The following is a 16,523-nucleotide window of genomic DNA, read 5'->3' on the forward strand; positions in this document are numbered from 1 at the left end:
CTCCGTATCACTGATGGGCGATCCCATCATATCGTCTGCAATACAGGACATTTAATGGGGAAGTTACTACAGAAAATTTAAGCCTGAGATGTCATTTGCATGGGTATCTACAGATGGGCCATAAAATGCAGTACCTCCTTTAAGAAGACTGCATCACTTTCTAGGCTTGTGCTGTAGCCTTCTGATCCCAAAGAAATGCATGTTTGATTTAAGGAAGCACTAGTAATGCCTATTCCAAACCACTTTGCACTCGATATCCACATTAATTATAATCTTTAAATTTAAAACAAATATATTTTCTCTGCTGTTCTGCTTTCATCTACTTCCTTGACTTGATCTTGCCCATGTTTTGGATTGTATCCATTTGATTGAAAGAGAGTGGGCACCCCTGATTTAAATGAATGTATAAAACACGTTACTCTGGCACTGTCCTGCTATTAATGTTAATAATTACAGTATTATGTTATCCTTCCCCAAACTATGCCCCTCTAAACATTTTGCCTTTAATTTCCTTAGCCCCTGTGTATTTTGTTTGGCCAGGAAATTGTCCCAGTCTTCCCAATTCCCTTCCAGATATTCTTCTATACTCACTTGCACAAGTCATGAGCACACATGGTCTGACCAAGGAGGAGAGTGGCAGAGATGGGCACAGTGATGAGTTCACAATGGCAGAAAGTCCAGTATTTAGCATTTTCCTACAAATGGCATTTCGTGTCTGGGTTCCCTCTCCACAGCTAACAGAACACTGGGAACAGAACAACAGCTGCTTAGGAAAGATTAAATGTTAATTAGTTACTATCTGTTAACCTTGGAGTTAACTCTTGCTCAACCCCCAATGCTTGAGGGATAGCCAGATCTTCATGGCCCTCTGGAACGTTAAGAGTAGAGATTTCCTTAGATCTCAGGTGGGAGCCGTTCAAAGCAGCTGGGATGTCGCCAAAAGGGTGTATCTATGGTGGAATGTAGTCTGGATTCCCAGGAAGGAGGGGCTGCATTCTCGGAGATCCCTTCAGGTGGCAAGGGAGTGGACTGCACCCACCCTATCTAACCTACTAGGGTAGGCCAATATCTTCAGGGAGGTGCAATCTGCAAATAATTTCATCCTGTGCTATGTAGGGCTTTAAAGGTGGTAACCAGGATCTTAACATGGAGCCAGCACCTGGAAGCTAATGCACTTCATACAGCAGTAAGTTAAATAACTGTGGAGCACCCAAAACTGTGTGCACCGTTACATTCTGGATCTGTCAGAAACAGTGCAAATGTAGGGGGTTCTCCTGGACTCAGAACTTCTGCTCAAGGTGGTGGCAGTGGTGGATGGGAGGGCCTTTGCAAAACTCCAGCTTGCATACTGATTGTGCCAACTGAAGCATCAAAAACGGTTTACATCTATTGCAATGCATTCTTCATGGGACTGCCCTTATATAATGCTCAGTGCAAATGATAGGTTATATGCCCGTGTCACATTGACACGGGCATATAATACATGAAATGCATGAACTGTATAGGCTACCAGGTGCTATTCAAGGTACTGGTTATGACTATGAAACCCAACAGGCACAGGACTGGATTATTTGCCAGACCACTTGTGCTGTTTCATTACCCAAACTAGGTAGCATCATCAGTGCACTGTAATGAAACGATGGCAAGTAAACAACCAAGCTCAGAGAGCACCAAGCAACCCCTCATTTCAATCCTGAGTTACTAATATTCTCCTTTATTGGACTATCTGTCTATCCTACATGCTATATAAGATGCTCCAAGTCCCAAAGCAACATCATCTGATGGGATTTAGAATATGTGTCTTCTCAGTTGCAGCACCTGCCCTTTTGAAAGACGTCTCCCCATCTCCCCCAAATCAATTGTCCCCCAAACCTGCTAGTTTTTAGGAAAGCTTCAGAGGTTTGCTTTTTCCCCAGGCTTTAGGCCAGGATGATGCAGTAGATGACCCTGTCTTTGGGAGGCAGAATCTGTGTTGATGGGCCCTGATTATATGCTTTGTTTTTGTTGATTGTGTTGGTTTGAAATGTAATTTGGGGGTTTTCATTTGGTTTTATTGAGTTGCGATCACACAAATTGGGTGGCCATATAAATCTAAATAAAATAAATATTTAGAAGAGGAGGATCATAAACCTAGAAGTTAGAATGTAAGAAAAAGAAATGAAATATTCCCAAGTGTGGAAGAAAACAGTTTTGTTATCTAAAAATTTGGGTAGCATAGATTCCAATGTATACCTTAAATGATTAAAAGCAAAATAATGAACACTGCCTCAGGAATAGACAGATGTCTATTTACCTCAGAGAGGGTACATGTTCTAACAGCAGATTTATCTAGATAATCTATTTATTTGGCTGGGCTGTCAGGCTAGATCATTACCCATTAGTTAAGCTTGTTACATTGTGCACATCCATCCTGGCATGAATATAATGTTTTTCAACAATCAAATTAATTGCTTGCTTCTTGGACGAAGGAGGAATGGAAAGAAATGAGCAGGAGGAAGAGGAAAAGCCATACTTAGTTAAGGATCATAGGTCAGCAGAATATAATTCACATAAAAAAGGCATGTGAATTAGATAGCAAATATATACAAGACTAGTAGAAAGTCTAAATATTCTTCTGAAGTATATTCTTAATTTTGCTCTATAGTTTGAGCACAAAAAAACTGTTTAAAAAAAAACTGGCCCCAGCCTTAATATTCTTACATTGATCGTAGATTTCTAACAATGTTCCAGTAAATATTCCTTGGAATTTTATCAGGGGCTGTCATAGTTGATAGATCAATGATAACAGTGATAACAGAAATGTCTCACTTACTCACCAATCCACTGAAATTTAATATATATAGCAGAAGCCAAGCCCAAAACACTCCTGCGTGCCCGAAGGCCCAAAATGCAATGCGAGTGCCCCCGCACATGCACGCCCCCCCGTGCATGTGCCCCCTCGTACATGCGCCCCACCCCCCCATGCTCTGTTTTGGCTTCCAGGTTGGTGCAGGAGGCTTTCCAGGCCCAAAATGGGGTGTGGGGCCCCCTGAACCTTGTTTTGTGTCTGGAAAGCCTCCAGCACCAGCCTGGAAGCCAAAATGGGGCATGTTTTGGGCCTGGAAAGCCTCCTGCACCAACCTGCACCCCCTATGCATGCCCCCTGCCCCCTCGCGCATGCGCACACACGTCCCCTGCAAGTGCCCCACCTTGTTTTGGGCCTGGAAAGCCTTTTGCACCAACCTGCACACCCCCGTACATGCACCCCACCCCCTGCGCATGCATGCGCACACGGCCTCTGCATGCGCCCTTTCCCCAGCGCATGCATGCCAAAGACAAGCTGGCAGGAGGCGCACGCACATGCGCGGTGGAGCTGGGCTGGGGCGACGGCTGGCGTGCCCATAGAGAGGGTTCTGCGTGCCACTTGTGGCACATGCCATAGGTTCGCAATCACAGGCCTATAGCTTTACTAATAATAATATTACCTGGCATAATTGGGTCAACCCAAAAGAGTCTAAATCCAATAATAAGAAAAATATATGTTCTCAATTATGAATTAACAGCTGTCTTTATACCTGGCATAAACCTAATCTAGAGATTACAAAACTTTAGTGGGAAATACTACCTTAACAAAACGATAGTACTGTATCAAAAGTAAAATTCAGGTTGTGCAAAGAGAAGGAAACAATAATAATAATAATAATCCAGTTTCTATTTCTACTACTACTTCATACCTGTGTCCAATCCGAGAGGAGCCATTCAGGGGGGCAGTCCTTATTCTTGCAGGCTTGTTGGGAAGCTGGCCGTGAAGTGGAACAAAAAGTTTCTGGAAGTTCTAGAAAACTTCCATCCGCCATGCGTTGCTTGCAAAGAACTTCCCGTCTCTCAATGCCACCTCCGCATGTCTGTGAACACTGGAGAACATTTGCAGCAGAAGCTTATGAGCCTGAGAAACATGAGCAGCAATGGGCTTCCACAAATTGATTGGTATCTCATAAAAGTTAATGGGTTGCTTCAAACAGCATGTGGAATAGCAGGCCTTATGATAGAATATTCTGGGGCAGGTTTTTAATATGCGTTCTGGGTTTTATAAAGCCCTTTCTCTTTGACAATAAAACAAAGGCTGAAAAAGATGTAATAATACAAACACTTTAGGCCACTTTGTGTTAAAGAGATGCTATATCTACTTTCTTTTGGAAAGAAAGCAAAAGGAAAGAGATAAGATAATGGCTGAAAACAAAGTTGGCTTTCTAATTTAAAAAAATGTTTCTAATTAAAAGGACATACTTGAACAGCCAAAACATTAAACCTGTGGAGCATTACCAAGAGCCAGTGATTTGTAGTATTTGGACATGTGTTTGTGTGTGTGTGTGTGACAATTGCATCACAATGTCTGTCCTTTTTCTATGTTTGTTTTGACAGCATGCACCTGCCCAAAGGGGTGGAACATGTACAATAGTGCAATGTTGTTTTCCTCATTCTATTGAAAGCAGCAAGATATTGTGAACCACGCTGACAAAAACTCTCCTGCCCAAATATTAAAACTTTAGAACTTTTAGACAGACTTTGTCTGAAAGAATTCAAAGGCTTCACTAATATTTCTAGATAAAACAATCAGTAGATAAAAGTGGATGTAAGATAGGAATTTGCTGGATGGGGTTTTTCCTCAAATCAGCAAAAAGAACCGAATAGGGTTTCACCTGAGGTCAGTGGGCAACAAATCAAAGCATAAATGGAATTTATGATTCTAAGATTAGTAGCCCTCCCATTTCCAGCCACCAATAGATACAGGTAGGTTTTTTCCCTTGGGAACTGGAGTTTACCTGTTGCCATTCTTGAAGGTACCAAGATGGAGGACAGTCAAAACGGTTGCAGGCTTGTACTCCTGTAGGCTTGGGTTTGTGACATAGCTTATCCTCCAAAGTCACTGTCTCATTAGTCTCTCGTGAGAGGAGATGAGTGCAGAAGACCTCGCGGATTTGCAATCCCACACCGCAGGTGAGACTGCAAGAGCTCCATTTTCCCATCTCCCACCTGAAAGGAAAGCCAAGAAAAAGATTATGAAGTAAAAGAAAACATATTCCATAATTATGCAAAAAATAATAATTTTGGTTTCATTCCGATTCTATGCTAGGTTGAATCCAGGTGTATCCTCCATGATTCTTACCTAGTAGTAAATCCAATGGATGTCACTGTGAACCATGCTAAAGTAACTTATTCTGGATCCAGAATTTAAAATACATCAATATGTTTACTTACCTGGATTTCAAATCCATTTAATTTTACTGTTGTGTTTTATACAGCAGTATAAAACTTGACTTATGACCAATTTAACCCAACATTTCTGTTGTTAATGAAACATTTGTTTTGCCCCATTTTTTGACCTTTTTTGCCTCTGTTGTTAAGTGAATCACTGCAGTTGAAAAGTTAGTAACCCGGTTGTTAAGTGAATCTGGCTTTCCTTGACTTTCATTGACTTTCCTTGTCAGAAGGTCGCAAAAGGAGATTGTATGACCTTGGGACACTGCAACTGTCATAAATATGAACCAATTGCCAAGTACCTGAATTTTGATCATGTGACCATGGGGATGCTAAAAGATGTGAAAAACGGTCATAAGTCACTTTTTTCAATACTGTTGTAACTTTGAACTGTCACTAAATGAATTGTAAGTCAAGGATTACCTGTATTTTACACTCTTGTTTTACTATTTTGAACAACCTTTTGAAGAACAGCAGGGTAAATTTAATAAATAATTACATGGATTTAAAGGCATGATAAATCTTATCTGATCACCAAAAGAAACGATGATCTGTTGGGCAAAAAACTTCAGGCATAATATAGAATTAGAAAAATGGGACAGATTGTGGGATAGAAATTATAAATTAACAATGGCAGTAGCCTATAAAGAAAATTTGTATAAAATGTTCCATAGATGGCATCTGGCACCAGCGGGACTGGCCAAAATGTTCCCAAATTTACCACCAAATTGTTGGAGATGTGGGTATAAGCTAGGCACATCCCACCATATGTGGTGGATGTGCCCCAAGATAAAAAATTTTTTGGCAAAAAATAAAAAATTGGCTAGAGGGAATTACCCAAATAAAAATGGAATTTAAACTGGAATTTTATCTATTGGGAATAATTAGTTCAAAAATGGATAAATCTTTGCAATACCTAATACTTCATTTATTAACGGCAGCTAGGATCACCGTAGCACATGTATAGAAACAAAATAATGTTCCAAGGGAGGAAATAATAATCCAAAATTTTTTACAATGTGCAGAAATGGACAGGATGACGTTAGAAATTAAGGAAAGGGAAGAGTTGGAATATTACAAAGTGTGGAACAAATTATATGATTGTTTGAAAAAAAGAAATCAAAATTATAAATTGGATTGTTAACCTAACTAAGTTAAAATTAGGAAATGTAAATTATTGGATTGGTAAATAGAATAATAGAATGTAAATATAAGTATGTATAGGATTGAGTAAAAAAAAAGAACAGAGAATATATACCATTGCCGATACAAGCTGTAAAATATGTAACGCTTTGTTTGTTATGTGTTTTTAATGTGTTTTTTTTGTTGTTGTATTTTTTCTTCATTTTGTTTTTAAGGGTGAAAAGCTTAATAAAAATTATTTTTAAAAAAACTTATCTGGTCACCATTTGAATCCACCCCTTAACTTTTTTTATTGATTTTGGCAGTGCTCTCAGAGTGACAAATTGGATCAAAATTACTACTTTTCTTTTGCTAATAATAATACAAATGTAACTTATGTGCTTTGCCTTTTAGAAAATATATAAAGTTTCTAACCTTGCAGTGGTATTAGTCCAGTTGCCTCTTGAAAAAGTACTTTTGGGACTACAATGGATTTTTAAAAAAATTCTAGTTATTTAATTTATTTAACACATTTCAAGGTGCCTTACCATATATGCCCATTCATTTTCAAACTGTAGGATTTTTAAACATTTAGGTTGAATGAGAATGAGCAAAATAAGAGAGAACAGATATATGGCTATATTATTAATGCCCGATTTAATGAATTAATAAACACTGTTCCTTTAATGTCATTGAGTCTGTTGGGTAGTCCATGCTTATTTGTTGGCTAATAACTCAATAACTTGAAGTCTAACAATGTATTGTTTCTTCTTTCAAAATAAAATACATTTGCAGTAGTCCTCCGTATCCTCATCACGGTGGAATGTCATTTGGCTTGTTAAGGAAGTGCATTCCAATCTGTCACTTATTTGTTGGAGTGTAATGCCAATTTTTAAGCACAAGTAGCTAAATCAGGGGTGTCCAAACTTGGTCCCTTTAAGACTTTTGGACTTCAACTCCCAGAGTTCCTCAGCCAGCTTTGCTGGCTGAGGGACTCTGGGAGTTGAAGTCCAAAAGTCTTAAAGGGACCAAGTTTGGACACCCCTGAGCTAAACAGATTTCAGCTGCTTCAACAGGAAATTCAAGCTCCTAGGCCAAAACAGAGATACACAACCTACTCTTCTTTGATGGCTGTATTTGGTTTGAATGGGATGCAGTAGGCTAGACTCTAAAGGATGTATCAGCCTTAGCTATAGTTTGTTTTTCATTTAAAAGTAACTGAAATTAAGTCATATAGTTATGGCTTCCCCATCAAGTATTTAATTATTTTCCTCTTTTGCCACCTTAACAATGACATTTACATCAGATGGAGAACTTTGTTTTTGCCATCAATGTTGTGGTCCACCAGCAGCCTGCAGAGCTGCAGAGTCGGACAGTGAGGAGGCTGGGAAGGACAATGGATCAGTCCTGCAGTCAGGAGAAGGCCCAGACGAAGGCTCTGTGTGGGAGGCAAAGATGGGGCCAGGGCCATCTGGAGTGATGTGCGGACTCCAGAGCCTCCAGAGGCAGACAGCAGAGAGGCAGAGGAACAGGAGGAACCTGTTACTAGTCACTTATGTGAAGAACTGCCAAAAGGAAAGAGCAGCTAAAGCAAAAAGGATGACTCAGGAGTAAGGCCAGGAAATGATTGGCCCCTCCCATAAGGCTTAAAAGAGCAGCAACGGCTCCTGGGCTCTTTGTAGGAAAGCAACGTTGCTCCAATTGTTTCTAGTCTCTTGTTTCTGAACAAGAAGACAAAGGACTGATTTTGTCTGGAAATAACTACTTGGGCCTAGGTCACAATAATCAAGTCTAAACTTTCTGAAATATTTATTCGATGATATTACTACAAGAATAAAAGTTTATTCTCACTGGTCTGTATCAGAAAATTCTGCATATTCTGCATGGCATTTTTGGAAATGTTTATAGATTTTCCTATCTAGTAGTGATCTCTTGAAGCAAAGAGTTACAGTATCTCCTACAATTTTGTAAAACACAGTGAAATATAACTTGATGATCAAATAGAATTCCAATGATTTGCAAATAAATCTGGGAAGTCTCTAGAAAATGAAGGAGATACTGTATTAATGGAGAATGCAAATGGATGAAGCTAAAAAGTATTCAAAAAGTTCAAAAAGCATTTCATCAATATTATTCCAATTTGTATAAAAAAGTGACATCTCTCTAGAGAAAACAAATAAAGAAACAAATTTACTGAGGATTACAGAGTAACAAAGTGAGATTAGGAACAGAACAATAAAAATAAAGTTTCTAAAAATATAAAATTGGTTTATCTGATTACGATTATATAACAAGTTTTTATTTTTAGTACTGTTTAATGGTTATCTGGATAGGATAGTTTTTCTTTTGGAACTGTCTAAACTGTCTTTTGATATCTAAATAAGGAGTGATGATTTCTGGAGATGTTTAATAGTTTTAATTTCTTTTTTGGCAATGTTTAATTGTTAAAAGAGGGAGGAGGGGAATTTAGACTAAATGGAAAAGATAATTATATACTTAGGTCATTAGGTATTTTTGCAAATTTTTACTGGATCTTTGCTAATTAATAAGGAGAGCTGAAGATTTAGAAATGAGTTTATAAAAATAGGATGAGGTATGTAAAGAAGAGATGTTTGGTTGTATTGTAAGATACAGTAATAACTTGTTAATACTGAATATATTTATTGAGAACGAAGGGCGAACTTTCTTATATTTTCTTTGTCTTTCTGTGTTTTTTTGGGGGGGGCCTGTGCTTTCTAAATATTTTTTTCTCTTCTATGGTTTTTGTACTATGTTTTTGTATTTGTCTTATCTGTTTAATATAGCCCTTAATAAAAATATTATAAACCCACCCAATAAAGTATATTTCTAAAGCTATAAAAAGATTAAACTGGGAAAGGCGCCTGGACTAGATGGATTATCAGGTTCTTATTGTAAATATTTTGAGGATGAACTTTTACAACTGTTACAAAACAAGATGAACTCTATCCTACAGGGAGGAAAAATGCCAGAGAATTGGAAAGAGGCCAGTAAAGCATTAATAGAGGGACAAGACTTTAACAAGAAACTACAGGCCAATATCATTATTAAATAATGAGTATAAGTTGTTCATAATGAGTCCAGCTGATAGAATAAAACATTTTTTCAAGAATGTATTCATGAGGATCAATGTGGGTTCTTACCTAAAAAACAGTTAAAGTACGTTAGAAATATGTTGGACATTTTGGAATACTTGGAGAAAAAAAGAAAGCTTCATGGATCTTTTTGGATGCAGAGATGGCCATTGATTATTTGAACTTGGCTTTCTTGTTCAAGATTTTGGAAAATATGTATTTTGGAGAGAATTTTATAAAATATGGTATTTGGTATTAGTTTTTATTTACCCTTTTAATATATATATATATCTATATCTATATATATCTGTATGTATGTATGTATGTATGTATGTATGTATGTATGTATGAATGAATTTCAATGGGACTTTTAAAAACTGCCTGTTCAGACTATGCTCACTGTAGCTAGTCTAATCCAAGATCACTCCTTAAAGTCCCAGATGGTCAAAAAGAAGAAGAAAAAGTCAACCTCTTCATACAACAAGTTGAATAACTTATCACTAATAATTTCTAAAATATTACAAGAATTAAGGGTTAACATACTTTCATTGTTTTTATATGTCAAAACAAAACCTATATAAGTGTTAATTTTCTTTATCATAACTCAAAATGTCTCGAATTGTATGCAATTTCTTTCCTTTGAATTCAGTGTTGACTTCACATGCTTGGGAATTATAGTTTCATAATTTTTTAGCAATACCAGTTTACAACAGTTCAGATACAAATACAATAATACTGGATGATATATTGTTTTCTTTCTCCCCCCCCCAAAAACAGCTGCTTTTTCCATGAAAAGCTGAATGAATGGATATTCTGATTAATTAAGCTGTACACAGATCAAAAGTTTAAAATAGTTGTGTGAGGAACAACAGCAGATTAATTACTATCAATTGGGATTTTATAACTCCTTGTGAATTCAAAAGGCACAAAGCCAACATATAAATAACTGAACAGAAAACAAAGGAAAGGAGAGAAAGAGGAACAATGAATGAAAAAAAAAAGGAAAGAAGGCAAACTAGCCAGGTTAGCCTATATAGCCGTGATGGCGAACTATGGCACACGTGCCACAGGTGGCACGCAGAGCCCTCTCTGTGGGCACGCCAGCCATTACCCCAGCCCAGCTCCATCACACATGCGTGCGTGCTTCCCATTGGCCAGCTGATCTTCGGGTCTCTGCTGCACATGCACAGGGGATGGGGCGCATGTGGGGAAAGCAAGTGCGCATGTGTGCAGGACAGGGTGCATGCACAGGGGACCGCTCACATTGCATTTTGGGGATTCATGTGCGCTCCTCCCCCGTGCTCCATTTTGGGCCTGGAAGACCTCCTGCACCAACCTGGAAGCCAAAACAGGGCCCGGAGGCATTGTGCAAGGCCCCTGGTGCCCCATTTTGGTTTCCAGGTTGGTGCAAGAGGCTTTCCAGGCCCAAAACTGGGCACAGGGGGCTCGTGTTGGCAAAGAGGCTGCGGGTGCAGGCCATTCGCGCCAGCAAAGAGAGAGCGGCGGCGGCAGCAGGACAGTTATACAGAGTCATGCCCAACTGCACCAACAAAGGCTGGAAGTAGCCCCCCACTATGTTTTGACTTCCAGGTTGGTGCAGAAGGCTTTCCAGGCCCAAAACGGGGTGCAGGGGCTCTGCGTGAGCCCCCCCCTCCCCGGTGCCCCATTTTGGGCCTGGAAAGCCTTCTGGACCAACCTGGAAAGTCAAAACGTGGTGCAAGGGGGGTGGGGTGGATGCAAGGATTGGGACTTGCATTACATTTTGGGGGTTCCGACACTTGCATGTGCATTCATGCTTTGAGCACTCTGCACCAAAAGTTAACATCATTGCTATATAGCATATTAGGAGTATACCTAGAAGTATATAAGATCCTGATTGGCTGATCAGAAAACTAACTTGCAGAGCTTATTTTGAAAACTGCACTGCCATGAACATAGACAAAATAATAATGCAAATGAGGCTCTAAGGAAATAATTTTGGCAAGGAACAAAATATATGCTGTTGTCAGCAGCTCTTAATCTGCTGCATTTGAGACAGAAAATAGCAATTTATTCTTTTATTAGAGACGAAGAATAAGAAAGATCCTTCCAGAGCAGTGGTGAAATCCAAATTTTTTTACTACAGCTTCTGTGGGCGTGGCTTGGTAGGCATGGCAGGGGAAGGATACTGTAATATTAATATTACAGGGGAAGGATACTGTAATATTAATATTTTTAACATACAGCTATTTAATTAGATTTTTAACTGGATATTGTATTTTAAAATTTTTTGATTATTGGTGTTTTATTTTGCTGTACACCGACCTGAGTCTTCGGAGAAGGGCGGTATAAAAATTTAATAAATAAATAAATAAAATAAATAAATAAATAATAAAAATAAAACTCCATTCCCACCCCACTCTGGGGCCAGCCAGAGATGGTATTTGCCGGTTCTCCGAACTTCAAAATTTCTGCTAACGGTTCTCCAAACCGTGCTGGATTTTACCCCTGTTCCAGAGGAGAAGAAAATGCTCAGCAGTTTGGAAAGCAATGATACAGATCAGGGGTGAAATCTAAAATTTTTTCCTACCGGTTCTGTGGGCGTGGCTTAATTGGTGGGCGTGGCTTGGTGGCCAATAACAATAAATAATAAAAATAATAAACAAAGTATAAAAAACAATAAGAGGTATCAAAAACCAACTTTCACACTTTACACACACACAACACAACACAACACAACTGACTCACACACAATGTAAAAGCAGCTGCACTTCACACTTCACACTGCCACAAAAAGCTCAAAAACCAACTTTCACACTTTACACACACACAACTCAAACACACACACACACACTCACAAAATGCCATATACAGCTTTCTGAGATTTTGTGTGTTTGTGTAGTTAGAGTGAAACACTACAGAAACACCCCAAATCTCAGAAAGCTGCACAAATATTTTATTTTATTTTATTTTATTTTATTTTATTTTATTTTATTGTGGACTTCAACTCCCAGAGTTCCTCAGCCAGCAAAGCAGGAAGTCAAAGCAAGCTTTTTTTTTTTATTCAGTAGCTGAAGAAAACATGCCATTGCCAGCCTAAAAGAGCAGTAATTATAGGTAAGTGAGGAGGGAGAATTGGCTGGGCTTGGGTGGGGGCTCTTGTAAGTTGGGGCTGTTAAAAAGTGAATTTAAAAACTTGTGAGGATCAGGAAACTCCTCTGGGATCACCAGAGGAGGCTTTTAAAACCTCCGGTTTTTTTTCTTTTTTCCCCTTTCGGCTGAAGGGTTTTTAAAAAAAAAACTTTTAAAGTGTTCTGATGATCTCTGCTCAGCCCCACAATCATCAGAGGTTTTTTTTTTTTACTTTTCAAGGCATGTTTCAGCTGAAGAAAAACTTTTAAAAGTAAAAAAAACAAACCTCTGCTGATGGTGCGGCTCAGCAGAGGCAGGGGGGGCGGGGCCAGGGATTTTTGCTACCGGTCCTCCGAACCAGCAGCCACCATCGCTACCTAATTGGGGGAGCCGGTGCGAACCGGGAGCATTTCACCCCTGATACAGATGTTGTTTTTTGGCAATTGCCTTCACTTGGTAAGAGGACTGCCAGCCATATGCTCTAATTTCAAAATGGAGGCCTGGTTTTCGCAAATGAGTACAGGTCATCCTCGACTTACAACCACAATGGAGTCCAAAATCTCTGCCGCTAAGCAAGGCATTTAGTGAACCACTGCAGTTGCCACCTTCTTGCCACCATTGTTAAGTGAACCACTGCGGTTGTTAAGTTAGTAGCATAGTTGTTAAGTGAATTTGGCTTCCCCATTGACTTTGCTTGTCAGAAGGTCACAAAAGGTGACCACATGACTCCAGGACAAATTATAGAGATTCATGATCAGGAAATAGAAGTAAAATGGGATTTTGATAAGATGAGCAAAATCTCTCTAGTAGCTGCAGGTTGCTATTGAGTATTATTAACCAGTGATTAGCGCAGCATCTCGTTCTATCTCTTACAAATATCAATTATACAATTCTATTTCCCTCCCTGCTTTTGTCTAGTCTATTCAAGCATTACCTTGAGATAAGATGGGTGGCCTATACATTTGATAAATAAATAAATTCCATTTGAATAAGTTACGCCCTTCAGTCCTTCAACTATACCCTTTCTGCCCTTCAAGGTAAACCAGAATAGGAATTAAAGTCATGCAGGGCTATACTAGTATTATTGTAAAGCTACATAACCAAGTCACACTGTATTTCCCCCTTCCTCCATTTATCCTCATGAGAACCTCTTGTCTGAGGTGATTTCTAATGTTACAGTACTGCCGGGCCCTCAGCTTTCTTTTATCTAATTCAGGGGTCCCCAACCTTGGTCCCTTTAAGACTTGCGGACTTTAACTCCCAGAGTCCCTCAGCCAGCAAAGTCCACAAGTCTTAAAGGGACCAAGGTTGGAGACCCCTGATCTAACTGCTGTCCTGGTAGCAGTTCTTCCTTCTGTTCCTCAAGGCCCTTCCCCTTGCCGACTACATTCTCCAGGTTTCTGCTAATAATAATAATAATAATAATAATAATAATAATAATAATAATAATAATAATAATAATAATAATAATAATAATAATAATAATAGCAGAATCATATTTATCTTTCTTCAGGAAAACTTCTATTTCTTCTTCTTTGTTTCTGATACTCCCATATTGTAATAGTTCTCTCCAATGACAGTAATAAATAAGTGGCTCCCAACTTAACAAGCAAGGAGGATTTCAATAGGGTGCCATAAAATCTAACCACAGCTAAACTGGTTTTGAAGTGTAACTTAATTATTTATGTCCTATACTACTCTGTCATCAGGTCCTGGGTCAGATTATGGTAATTATTCATGAACTAGGCCAATGCATCCTCAGAAAGGGCTCAACATAAACACATATCTTTTTACAGCACAGAGAATATATTTTTACACTCAAAAGCCATAAATCTATCTGTTATTCTCCGACTTCACACAGAAGCTTCTTCAAGAAAAGCAGGGCTTATCCTGGGATTGAAAAAGGAAAAGACCATATCGAGTTTGTATAGGATCCTGTCCCCACTTAACCATGGTTACGCTAAAACAGTTAAGCACAGACATACAGAAATAACCTTCTTATTACAGAACATTGTTTGCAGTGGTGGGTTTTAATTTTTTTACTACTGGTTCTGTGGGTGTGGCTTGGTGGGCGTGGCAGGAGAAGGATATTGTAAAATCTCCATTCCCATCCCGCTCCAGGGGAAGGTTCCTGCAAAAATCCCCATTTCCTCCTGATCAGCTGGGACTTGGGAGGCAGAGAATAGATAGGGGTGGGGCCAGTCAGAATTTTTACTACCGGTTCTCCAAACTACTCAAAATTTCTGCTACCGGTTCTCCAGAACTGGTCAGAACCTGTTGAAACCCATCTCTGATTGTTTGTTACCTTGGCTTCAGAGAGATCTTTCACTTGACAACAGACTGGAAATACAGGCTTTAATATATCTACAATGGATATAAAAAGTCTACAAACCTCTTTTAAAATGCCAGGTTTTTGAGATGTAAAAAAATCAGACCAAGATAATAAATCACTTCAGCTTTTTTTCCTCCTTTAATATAGCATACTAGCTCATGCAAAGAGATTTGTGTATATCTCTTTCTAGGTTATAGAATACAAGAGCCACCCTCAAAAAAGGGGATAGGGTGAGAGTTAAATTAAAAGTATTTGGTTGGATTTCCATTTAATTAAAATTAAGTACTCCCCAACCATAAATTTAATTCCGTTCTCCTCTCCTATTTAAAAACGTAACTTGATAACAACTTTTGAAGGTCTCAATTCCCAGCTTTGTACTTTTTACTCTGTTTTACTCTATTATCTTTTGCATGATAACTTCTTAATTTATTTGGGCCAAAACTCATTACTTCAGTCCTAGAGAGAGCCTGCAATCTACAGTATGTTAATATAGAGCAGGGGTGTCAAACCTGTGTCGTCATGGCGTTGTGACGTGACGCATAGTGACTTTTTCCCCCTTCGCTAAACTGGGCATGGGCATGGCCAGCATGTGACACATCTGGCCCGTGGGCCGCAAGTTTGACAGCCCTGATATAGAGTAAGATAAATTAGTTTTAATTGGAGTCTAGCTCATTATTCTAGTTTAATTTGCATTGTGATATATTTAATTTGCTATCTATTGCTCCTAGCCATCTTTTTAGATTCTTTTTAGATTTTTTTAGCCTCTTAGGAAGCAAGTACACAGCTTTGCTCAGCTCCAGGTAGAGTAAAAAATGTCTCCTGTTTAAAACCCAAAAACTTTTGCCCTTTGACTGTTAAAAACATTGAGCTAGATGCTCCAATGGTTTGACTCAGAATCATTCATCCAGGCCTGTAAAATAAAACCTTTTTTTGCTATTGAAAATAATATGGTCCAAGTTTATATGTCCCATAATCTTCTGATCTTCATCTGCTTGCCCATAAGGCAAGGAATGTAATTCCTGCAATATAATGAATAAATCTTATAAAACTATCTCTAAGTTTGACTCTGGCAGTTATTTCTTATTTTGACAAAGGCAACTATATATAGCAAAGTATAGAGAAATGGGTTCCTGTAAATTCACTAGTACATGCAATCTGTTTAGATGGAAAATAATTTTCAGAAACAAACATAATGTAGAGAAGGAACTAAAGAAATATAAGACTCCAAGGAAATTGTGCCAAGATATATCTTCATTCATTTCCAGGTACACATATAATTCACAAAAATGTCTTTAAAAACATGACAAGCAGCGCTGTCTGAAGATAATCTATTCAGGAGTCCGGGAATACTGGAGAAGGCACTCTTTGGCTAAGACTGTCTGAGAAGCTTGCCTTTTTCTTCTAAAACTTGAACTTGTTTTCTTAGGATGATTAGGAATTGGTCTGGGGCAACAGCCAATGCTTCATGTAAAATAACATGCTAAATAGGAGAATGTATGTTAATATGAAAAGGGACATGGTGGCTCAGTGGCTAAAATGCTGAGCTTGTTGATCGAAAGGTCGGCAGTTCAGCAGTTCGAATCCCTAGTGCCGTGTAACGGGGTGAGCTCCTGTTACTTGTCCCAGCT

General features: G+C 38.7%; 1 protein-coding gene across 3 annotated transcripts in view; it reads right to left on the reverse strand.

Annotated features, from left to right (window-relative positions):
• Positions 1–16,523, reverse strand: part of ADAMTSL1 (ADAMTS like 1) — a 288,623-nt gene that overhangs the window by 46,348 nt on the left and 225,752 nt on the right. The window contains exons 16-19 of one of the 3 annotated variants that reach the window (XM_058168821.1): positions 6,796–6,843; positions 4,803–5,013; positions 3,714–3,893; positions 592–745 (exon numbers count right to left, since the gene is read on the reverse strand). In XM_058168821.1, the coding sequence (XP_058024804.1) occupies positions 592–745; positions 3,714–3,893; positions 4,803–5,013; positions 6,796–6,843 (593 nt within the window). Of the gene's footprint in view, positions 1–591; positions 764–3,713; positions 3,894–4,802; positions 5,014–6,795; positions 6,844–16,523 lie in introns of all 3 variants that reach the window. The other 2 variants (XM_058168823.1, XM_058168822.1) reach the window with 2 other exon arrangements.

Source organism: Ahaetulla prasina, chromosome 2, assembly GCF_028640845.1.
Source record: "Ahaetulla prasina isolate Xishuangbanna chromosome 2, ASM2864084v1, whole genome shotgun sequence".
In the NCBI taxonomy this organism is placed as follows: domain Eukaryota; kingdom Metazoa; phylum Chordata; class Lepidosauria; order Squamata; family Colubridae; genus Ahaetulla; species Ahaetulla prasina.